General features: G+C 32.4%; 1 protein-coding gene across 1 annotated transcript; it reads left to right on the top strand.

Moving 5' to 3' along the window:
• Positions 1-495: 495 nt before the first annotated feature.
• LOC125496501 (uncharacterized) lies at positions 496-873 on the top strand. The gene has a single exon (XM_048641980.1). It carries the CDS (start codon positions 496-498, stop codon positions 871-873), a length of 378 nt encoding a protein of 125 aa, XP_048497937.1.
• Positions 874-12,185: the final 11,312 nt, after the last annotated feature.

The following is a 12,185-nucleotide window of genomic DNA, read 5'->3' as shown; positions in this document are numbered from 1 at the left end:
GATATGAACAAAGCTTATGATCGTGTCAATTGGTTATTTGTTCAAAAAGTACTAGCTGCATATGGTTTTCCTTCACATTGGATAACTTTAATCAAGGAATGCATATCAACGGTGTCTTATCGCATTCTCATTAATAGGGTGGCTACGATGCCTTTTTATCCTTCGTGTGGTTTGCGGCAAGGGGATCCGTTATTACCCTATTTGTTCTTGTTCTGCATGGATATTCTCTCTCGAATGATTTCGCTAGCAACTGATATCAGCTTATTCCAAGGTATTCGTCTCCACAGAAGAGCTCCGGTCATATCGCATCTTTTCTTTGCAGACGATGCCATGTTCTTTTTCAAAGCAACATCTACCGCTTGTGAGGCTGTTTCTACACTCATTAGAAGATTTTACGATATTTCAGGACAAGCCATAAATCTACAAAAGTCCTTTGTTAAATTTAGTCCTAACACCACACAAGAACATCAGCAGAAGTATTAGGAAATCTTACGAATGGATGCAGCTGACTCTCTTGGCACTTATTTAGGGATTCCAATTGATATTCAGGGTTCTAAAGTTCAGCATTTTACGCCAATTCTAGACAAAGTATCAAAGACAATTAGCAGTTGGAATCATATTAACATCTCTGAGTCTGCCAAGGTCATCATCATAAATGCCATCCTGGTTGGTAAAATCATTCATTATCTGTTAGTGTTCAAGCTTCCCACAAAAATTACGAACAAACTAGACAGTATGTTTGCCTTGTTCTTCTGGAAGGATCGTCATGGGAAGGGAATTCACTGGAAAAATAAATCTGTTATTCAACGGCCTAAACACATGGGGGCCTTGGTATCCGAAATGTGGGCATTCTCAATAAGGCGCTTCTTATGAAAAAGGCTTGGCGTATTAAATGGAATCCACACCTTCTACTTTTCACGGTGTTTCACAGCTCCCGCCTTCCGAGTCACCCCCATTTACTTAGTAATCGCCAATAATCCTGGGGGCATAGAAGTCTATTAGTGGCTGAACATCTACTACAGGAGCATTGCCATTGGAAGGTAGGCAATGGTTGTAACATAAATGTTATAAATAAGAACTGGTTGGGTGGTTGCGTCCCACTATTCCGAGATACTACTACTTTGAGCCACGTTAACATGCGGGTTGCTCAGTTAATCCTCCCAAACGGTCACGGATGGGATTATCGTAAAATTACTACTCTGTTTGAACCATCTACAGCGCGGATCATTAAGAGTATTGAACTTCCTCCGGATCTGCAGGTACGTGACTTCGTTTACAGGCAGGGAACGAAATCAGGTGAATACACTACTAAATCTAGTTACAATTTACTGCTACACCAGCAACAAGAAATCTGTAGCATGACTTCTCCTCTTGATACGAAATTTTTTCGGATCATTTGGAGACTGAACATCATGCCTAAATGGAAGATTTTTTTATGGAAACTCTGGCACAATGGTTTAGCCACTTCTTCCAATCTTTATGAAAGGGGTATCAGCATGACGAGTGCTTGTCCCATTTGTCTCGACAATCAGGAAAATACACAACATTTGTTCCGTTTGTGCCCATTGGCTACTCAAGCTTGGAGGGAAAGTCATCTTGTAGTTGTTAATATACAAACGGAACATATGTCGTTTAGGATTTGGTTGCACTACTGGATTGTCCACTTCCATACACAAAGTGTAATTCTTGATTCTGGTATTCATACTTTCATTGGAACTCTCTGGACGATATGGTTGTCAAGGAATAACCAAGTTTTTCGCCATCAACGACCTACAGAAAGGTCCATTAGTGTTGTGCACCAAGACAGCATACAACAACACCGGTGTTATGCCCAACAACATCGTGATCCGACCCGTAATCTGCTTGACCCTAGTTTCCCGCCAGGCTTTCAAGGGGTGCACTTAGGCCAACAGCCTTCTAGTCTATTTTCATTAACAGTTTTTGTTGCAGGTACAAAGTTCCAAGGTCAACATAGGTGTGGTATCGCTTAGCTGGGTCAAACAGCGGACCAGAGATGCCTCCTGCAACGAGGTATCATGTGCTACTCGGCATCTAATTTTCAAACAACAACTTTGGCTTGTCTCCACGCTCTTTCTTCGGCACATGATACCGGCCATACTCAGATCAGGATTTGTACAACATCTGAAGCATTGATACATGCTTTTAGGTCGACCGCACCGTCTGATATCACCACCCGTTGGACTCTTGAGAAGATCGCTACCATAGCTAAACGTTTCTTGTCATGTTTTGTGCTTCATGTGCCGAAAACACAAGTGGCCGAAGCAAGTAGATTAGCTTCTTGGTGTAGACAACATAAAACAAATTTCTAGCTTTTTCTAGCTTGTAATTTATTTTGCGCACGTTTATTCGATGTCAAAAAAAAATGCAGAAAAGCAGAGCTACAGGAGAAGCTAGAAAGAAAAAAGGTGCATGGAATGAATCAAGAGTAAGTGCAACGGTGGCAAAAAGAAAGACAAAGCTAAGAATGTTGGAACAAAGGAAATTGAGCCAAACTTAGACATTATATCAGTAATAGCACACTTATTAGACAATGAAAGTACGTAGATTATATCAGATTCACCAAGTGCTCAGATATAACATATAACTTCTGCTCCAGATCTATCCAAAGTGTCCTCTTTTTAAGAAGCAAAAATTCAGAAATAAAACATACTTCTACAGTATGGTACGTATAAAAGATAGTACATTGATACAACGGTGTCATGTATAGATATGAACATATAGAAAAATAGTCTGTAAAGATATCAGTATACCATAGGAGTGATCAGTAGATCAGTATTAAACAATCTCAACATGTTTGGAAAGTTGTGAAAATTGACAGATTCCCAGCCACTATATGATCTTGGAAAAACAATTCTTGCTATATATATGTACATTCAAAACCATAATCTATCTGGTAATACTTATTAATTATAAAATCAGTAAAGAACATAATATATGTTCTTTTTCTTTTTCTGCCTCTCCATGCTCAGCTTCTGTTTATATCCGTCACATTCCATGTTTTTAAGGAACTCCTCCTTGTCCACAAGATTAGTCCTAATGTGAATACACCCGCCCATACTTGTATTGCTGGTAACGTAACTCTCTTTCTTCAAAAGTATGCGCTTCAACTTCATGTCTGTAGTGTATATGAGCCGATCTTTGATCATATTCTTCCCAATTCCTGTAGCAGCAGCAAAGATCTCTATATGTACTATCGAATTATCGTTCCACTTAATGTTGCTCAAATCAACAGCCATGAATATGTACTTGTGGTTCACATAAGAGAGTGGACCGCCTACATTGATTTTCACATCATCGTCAATCCATGCTACGGCGTAAGGCACCATCTTACGCCCACAGTTCACTATATGACTCCAACATGGGGCTCTTAACAGCTTATTTGAAATCGCTAAAGTAAACTCTATAACTCTTTTTTCTTTCATCATGCTAGCTACAAATAACTCTTCTTTCTTCTATCATGCTAGAAATACGTGGAGAATGTAAGAGATTGAAAATAAAATTCATAGTGTTTACATTAATCACATGACTGTTTAGAGCTACTTATATTATACTTTTTCCTAATCCTATATGGATTAGACTATAGTAAAGTTAAAAGACTCCTTCATACGAAAGAAGTATTCTTGTCTATTTCTTTTATCTTGATGAGTAGTACTAATTGTAGAATTTTTAGAGGAGTAAAGAGAAAACTTGAAGAGGATTAAAAAGACTACATTTTTATATATATTTCATACTCACTTAATGAATAAATAAAACAACTTTTAAATAGGCATACAAAACACTACTAATAACATGTCCACTATGTAGCCCACTACTTGCTATCCCACTAACTAGACTATTATATAGGACACTACTTGTTGACCCACTAATTAATTATTAACAACTAATCCTAACTATTAGGATAACTATTTGACTAATTTTGGAGCATAATCCAACACACCCCCTTGCTCCAAAATTTGTAGGAGCCAACATTAAACATTATGTCACAATCTTGATTCTTGGTAATTCTTCCCACATGATGAACCTTCATTTTTTTATCTTCATGGAGCACTTCTCTCCATTAACATGAAAGAACTTCTCTTCTTAATGTGATGCACTTCTCATCACCAAACATTTGTTGATTCACTTCTCACCAACACCATCTTTTGTTGATATACATTATCACCAACACCATATTTTAATTTGTTGATGCACATTATCACCAACCTTCACTCAATGGAGCACTTCTCTCCATAAACTCATTTTGACGTTGCCTTGCAAATTGACTAGTCCACTACTTTAATTTCGGAAACCGTCTCTGCGTTGACTACGACTTCCACACACTCGTAAAGATTACTCGATCTTCACCTCAACAATTTTTTTTGATGCTTTTGATGCCCTCTTTTTCATAGGATTCAAATCCATTTTCATGGGCTAAAAGAGAACCCAACAACACATCACACCCAACCATTACTTTCATGGTTAAACACAAAAAATTTCACTCAAAAACAAAAAATTGCTCACAAACAATGAAATCAAGCTGCGTTGCTTGTTTCTCTTTACTCAATTTTGTTTTTAATACTCTCTTCCTCTCTCTATCTCTCTTTTTTTTTTTGTTTTTTTTTTTGCTTCATCTCTTTCCCTTTTCCGGATCTAACCTGGAGCTCTTTATACCATGTAGAATTTTTAGAGGAGGAAAGAGAAAAACTTGAAGAGGATTAAAAAGACTACATTTTTATATATATTTCATACTCACTTAATGAATAAATAAAACAACCTTTAAATAGGCATACAAAACACTACTAATAACATGTCCACTATGTAGCCCACTACTTGCTATCCCACTAACTAGACTATTATCTAGGCCACTACTTGTTAACCCACTAATTAATTATTAACAACTAATCCTAACTATTAGAATAACTATTTGACTAATTTTGGAGCATGATCCAACACTAATACGTTGATCATGAGTCTTTGTGTGAGCTAATAACATAATTTAGTGATTGCACTATCACATCATATCATATATCTCTCTCTTAAAACAAACCCCCCAGCACTGCAACACACACATATATAAAGCTGAATATAAAATTCAGCTCACACGAGGTCTCGATAATTGGTGTCCTCATTGGAAGCCATTTGTCGCGCTTATTTGGTGACGTGTCATTATATTTACACAGAAACAAAGTCCCAAATTGATAAAAATACATATATAAAGTTTAGAATAAGAAGAATTAGAGTTGGGTTCACACTGAATACTTAGGTGTAGTAAATCAATTATAACTTTTATTATATAATTCCGAAAATTATAATTTTTGCACCGTTGGAAATTATTTTAAAATTACTTTAAAAAAAGGCCCGTTTATATTATATTTAAATTTTATATAAAACTAACGTATAAAAAGAAATATCAACTCACGAGGTTGCTAGATTTGGCGTCTTCATTGTATACCAGATGTCGACATTTAGTGTCTTCATTGGACGAAAAAAAGAAATATTGACTACTAGTTTTTTACCCGTGCAAAAATGCACGGGAGGTTTTATGAAGATATAATTTGGACCCCTGCATAATAAAAAGGATTTTTTTTGTTTATTAATTAGTTGTTTTTATTACAAATTTATCAGATCCATAATTATTACAACACATGCATTTAAAGTTGAAAAAATATATAATGTAAAATTATATTTTATGATATATAAGAATCATGTGTTACAACATTTTAAAGGTTAAATCTTATAATTTTGATATATATTTTTATAAATACGTAAATGAAATAGAAAAAAATACACGCCAAAATGCATGAAAAGTTTTTGATTTAAGATTTTAGGATGTTTCTCCTAAAATCATGGTTTGAATTTTAGACCGTGGTCTAAAACTTTTATAATTGTCTCCATGTAATAAGAATATATTTTAAAACTGACTTATGACTCGTGAGGTTAAAAACTGATGTATCTAATGTTATTGTGCAACATGTGACCAATTTTTTTTTAAAAAAAAGATCACTGAAAAAACTTTTGATCTGCCTATCACTTCATTTAGAGGCTCATACAAAATCACAATTCGCAGCATTACTGGCTCAATAATACACCACTTCCATTCCCCCTTTCGGCAGTCTCGCTCATCCCTTTTCTCTTGTTGTCTTACACCACTGCCACACATCCATTGAAACATATGGCCGTTGATATTGGAATATCTTAATTGTTAAGTTTTTTTCCTAAAACATAAAACTTCAATACCAATTAAATAAGCATATTGTCAAAAAAGATTTAATAGGCATGCTTATTTTCGCCCAATTCTAAGTTTGCATGTTGGTTTTTTTTTCTTTTAATAACTTGTTTGCATGTTGGTTTTATCCGTCTAATTTTTTTTTAATACTGTTCGATAATATGAGTCACACAATTCATATATTTTTTACAAAAAAAAAAAGTATGTATATGGGTCAATAATGGAGGACCCTATTTGGCAAGTTTTATTGTTTTCTTAAGAAATGCATTTCAATCGGCTATGGTTAAACAATTATATGTTTGCATGTGGATTTAATTGATGTAATTTTATCTTGATTATATATATTGAGATAGTATTAATATATATACTCCCTCCACCTTTTTTATTGTTACACTTCGCTCTTTGGGAGAACCAAGGAAATTTTGCAAAAAGCAAGCAAGAATTTTGAGAAATGTAAAAGAACATTAAAAAATTGTAGGAGAGAGAGAGAAAAATAAGGCAGGTGGGAAGGTTTTGGTGGAGTATATAGAAAAGGGTAAAATGTGGATGTGATACGTTACCATATAAGAAAAAGTAAAAGTGTAACAATTATATAAAAAAAGGCCAAAAAAGAAAAGTGTTACAATTAAAAAAACGGAGGTAGTAATTTTTAATTCGATATTTATGGATTTTTGGGACTATTATTGGTATATAATGAAAAATATGATCAAAAGTAAAAAAGGCACAACAGTTGAAATTAATTTGTAAAATACGAAATTAATTTGTATTTAATGAAATTTTTACATAATTTAAATAGAGTTGTATTTTTTATTTTTGAGGGGAAAAGGTTGTAATTTGGAAATTCTAATGTGATACAACCTATTATCTATTTATTATATCTTCAATTACATTTATATTACATTATATATTATTAGAAAAATATTCCAATCCATAACAATGGTTGCCCCTCCTTGGTTAGAGCCATTGTTAGGCACTACATTTTTTCACATTTGTAAAATACATAGAGACGCGGCGTGAAGCCAATGCAATATGTTTTGTTTAGATTGTCATTCAGATGCAATCTGCTACTTGTTAATTATGACTTGAAATCTTGTGAATGGCATAAGGTAACTTTGAATGCACATATATCTCAATCTATAAATGATTTTGATGTAATTCAAATTGGAGGTGATAGCTTGTTTAAAGATCTTTACAACGATAGGTCATATGCCCAATTTTGATGAGAAACGAGAAAGTTATGAATGTTTTACGAAGAACTGACGAAACTGTTTCGTCCCGGGCCCGACAGGGCGGATTTCACCCGACCCGGTCGGGCGGTGCGCGGTTTAGTTCACTGAACGCGTTTTTCGATATGTTTTTTCGTTTTTGAGTTATCTTTTAGGGTTTGTACGGGGTTCCTTATGTTATAAAAGCGCTTCCTAGTGTTCATTATTATCAACACAACTTATGAAACACTTTTAGCCTCTAGATTTAGGACTCCTTGTATTATTCTCTCTGATTTTCTCCATTATAGTGAAGAAGCTCTAATCCCCCACCTATGGATGTAAGTCAAATTTGACTGAACCACGTAAATCCTTGTGTTATTTGTTTCATCTTTATTATTTTCTCACCCTTATTATTTCATTGATTTTCTGTTCCGCATTAATCAAACTACAACCCCCTATTTCCTAACACTACTATTGCAGATCATTTAGGCACAAAGATTGTCAAGTAGTTCAGGTGGGTTCAATCATGAGATTTTTTGTCATATCATATATTGTAACATATGGTATGATATACTATATATGGGGTTTTATGTATATATAGATAAGAATATTTTCATACCATGATGTAGTGAGAGTAGGAGATGTATAGAAGATGATGGATATAAGTGGAGTGCAGACATACGTTATGAACAATGGAGTGCAAACCATTTTATGTGGATTGGTGGTTTACAAAACGCATCATAATATATGCCTTAGATACTTATAACTCCATAATATCCTATCATTTTTCCTTTTTTAATCAATGCAAGTCACTGTTACCTATAATCATCCAATTCGTAATTATGGCAAATTGAAAGGGAAGTTGAAGATATTATTCCTTTTATACAAACTCAATCCTGCGTACTTTTAGAAACTAATTTATGGATTGCTTAATTTATTACCTAATATAGGAGATTGCAATTGATTACGTCATTACGATATCATCAATGGCTTAATTAGATTGCACAATCAAAGATTACATTTTTGAATGACACGTGTGCATTGGCTGTCTTAAAATTGACAAATGGCAAGACTAAGTGTGGGGAGAAGCATTTTGTTGCCACATGGCGAGAGTGATTATATGAGTGACACATAGGCTAATTTTTCTAGGTTTATATATATATATATATATATATATATATATATATATATATATATATATATATATATATATATATATATATATATATATATATATATATATATATATATATATATACTAATATACTAATAAACTAATAAACTTCAAGTAGAATTAGAAATTAAATGCCATTTTATTTCCTAATGCCTAACATGAATTAAGGCCAATTTAGTGTCAATTTTGCTCCTAATTTTTAAATATTATTACATTTTATTACTGAAAATATGATAAATATACTAAAATAACGTATAGAATGTACCGATTTAATTATACTTGATTGTTTATACATTATTCTATCATGACTTCAATATAATTATTATGAGTATATATAATACATATAATATTACCCAAATGATATCTTATGTCTCTTCTACTTTATCTACATAATATTAAATCTATATGAAATTTCTCGTAAAGTACTTGTATTTCAAGGAACGTATTATAAAATCTTAAATTTATATGAAATTTCTTGTAAAGTACTTGTATGATTTTTTTTATATTTTAAAATATTAAACTTATCGAAAAGTATTTATATGAAATAGTTATATCATAGATTACATGCTACTCATGTTAAGTTGTGTATGTCAAATATCAAATCGTAAATTTATTTTGTTAAAAATTGTTATAATAAGGAAAATCACGACTTAGTATTTTTAACCCATACAACTTAATATTAGTAATACTAATTGGTCTACACTTAGCACTTACCATCATATAAATTGGAATTTTAACACATAATAATACTTCATATTAATAAAATAAAACTTTTTTGTTCATTTTGCACGGATCCAAAAGCAAGCTACTTAGTTATGTAAGTAATGGAGTTTTATGTACCAACACTAGCAGTTTCATACACATCTCCCTTTGTACATTCTATAAAAAATGTATACTTCTAATTGAGTATGATACGCTTGCGAGTTACTTCTATTATACATTTGTGAATTACTCTTATTATACACTCGCGAATTGCAATTTAAGTACGATTGAGATTACCCGTTACTCCCATTACCCAAATAACAATAGGAGTAATAGATTTGAGAGTACACTCACTACCCATTACCCACATTATTTTATTACTCCTATATATAAAGTTGAAATTTTCATTTGTACACTCGTAATTGCGATTTGTACACTAAGGCCCGAACAATAGTTTTGAGTACGATGATTTGATCTAATTCTAAGTGTTAACATTATTATTTGGTAATTGAATTTTAACAACCACAATCACTTTGATAAGTGCATATATTTCTATATTTTTGGCCCCTAAAGTTAGTTTTATAATTATCTTCTATGTGTTAATTTATAATATTTATTGAATTTTATTATTAATGGGTTATTTATGTTCTTAATTTATTTTATTTAACAATTATCTTAAATAGTGTATTATTTTTATTATAGGTACTCACAAGTTGACTTTGTGAAAGAAAGTCAACAAGAATAAAAGAAGAAGAAAAATACTTTCATAATAAGTATACTACAAAGAAGCCATCTTAAGTGGATTGCTAAGAAAAGAAAAAAATAGAACAAGAAAAGGCAACAGAAGCTCACGTGAGCTTGTGTAAAAAGAAAAGAAGCGAAGTGCAAAGCAAACCCATATTTTCTTCCTCCTCATTTCCTTCATCAGTGAGCAGTGAAAGAGATAATAGGAAATTTCCTAGTTTTCAATTCCACGATCTGTACAGTAAAGGAAAGAGAAATTGTTCCCTTCAATCAATATTCTTCAGCGAATCAAGAGCTTAATTTAGGGAATCAAAATCAATTGTTTACTTCTTCTTGACAAGTAATTTCCCAAAAATCGATAAGTGGGGATTTCTCAATTGGATATATAAGACCCTAATTTCTATCGAAAAGTGACACACAAGTATACACAATGTAAGGGTTTTGTGAGATAATGGAGATAGTCCGAGTTCAATTGATGACTTTGGCGTTGAAGGCCTATAAAGGTGGACGATCGTTCTTTGTGGGTGAAATCGAAGGCAGCGGCTGCGTCGGCGGAACTCCAATCTACGAGTTTTTCCCTTCTTACTTTCAATTAATTAGTTTTAATTGTTCTTGTGTTCATGACTTCTTAATTTTAGATATAGTTTTCAGTTGTTTTGATGTTCTTATACTTTTAGTTCACATGATTGAACGCGACGTTAATCATGGTTTAATAGTTGATTTAGTAATTATTCAATTCATATTATCGGGTTCTTAATATAAATTTAATCTCTTTGCTTGTGATTGTGCGCACGGTTACAATTAGAGAGTCATTAAATTATGCTAAGTAGTCATTAGGCGCGGCGTTTAATGGTTATTTAGAGTTAACGACTTAATATAATTAGAGTGAGCGGCTCACCTTAATTTTACAAAGTATATGAATTGGTCTAATAAAACAAGTTTGTTAGGGTTGTATTTGTCTTAGTAAGAGCTAGTTTTCTAGTGAGCAAGACAAGAATTGATCGCGGCGATAATTCACCAACCTAATTGTTAATAAGTCGAGTATTAAAGGGAACTAGATTGTAAGTATTAAACAACTGTTAATTATCTAATTAATCTATGATCGAACTATTATGTTGTCTTGCTTGTTTGTCACTTGTACATATTTACATTAGTTATTAGTTATTTGATTAAGAGATTATTAGGTACTCTAGCATGATTCCAAATCCCCCCCTTCTATGTAAATAATGTATATATTAGTTGTCATATTCTTTATGTGCATAAGAGTTTATTTTTGTTTTAGTTAAGCTTTGAGAGTTAGGAATTTTAATAATCTTCTCGTGGGATCGACCCTTTCTTACCCTTTTACTATTTGTTAATATTTTTGAAGGAATAAGATAGGTATTATAAATTATTAATTTGTATACGATAAACGACACGTATCAAATTTTGGCGCCGTTGCCGGGGAGATTATTTTTTTAGTTCCTAACATGTTAAAGTTTAACTTGGTGTTATTTGCATTTTTTTTGTATAGTTAATTTTATATTTTATTCATTTATGTTTTCTTAGAATTATGCATGCACTGTTACAACTTCACATTTAGACTTATATAAAGACAGATTGCTATTATCTTTTGGGTCCTTGCAAACTAAAGTGCTTATCTTAACATAATCCCATTATATATTATGAAAAGGAATATAGTTCTCTCAGAGGTGGTGTTTAGTTCTAGTGGTTTAGTACTTATTATATGATAAATATGTGTTCTTAGTTGTTTTTTTTTTTTTTTTTTTTTTTTTTTTTTTTTTTTTTCAATCTGCTATATCGTTGTGCTTTAAGAGCTATTGAATATGAATTAAAGTATAGCAGTTGTAGTTAGAATTCTTCAATGCTCATCATCCTACAGGTTAGACTTTTATTTTAGCAATAGTGTCTATCTGCTAACTTATATAGGACTATGTTCACACAAAAGCTGATAGACAATACTTTATAGCTCGCTTATATCAGTACAGTTGTTAATGTTATTGCGTTTTGCTGCTGTCCTGTTTACACATTCAGTGGGATACATTTTTTCCCCCTCTCTTTTCATGCTTTTAACTTATCTTACCTTCATTGCACAAGTCAATTAGTAATAATCTGATTAGGTAGATCTTATGAG

This window comes from Beta vulgaris, chromosome 4 (assembly GCF_026745355.1).
Source record: "Beta vulgaris subsp. vulgaris cultivar EL10 chromosome 4, EL10.2, whole genome shotgun sequence".
NCBI classification, from domain to species: Eukaryota; Viridiplantae; Streptophyta; class Magnoliopsida; order Caryophyllales; family Amaranthaceae; genus Beta; species Beta vulgaris.
The sequence above is the reverse complement of the archived record's forward strand: the minus strand, read 5'-3'. Positions and strand labels throughout refer to the sequence as shown.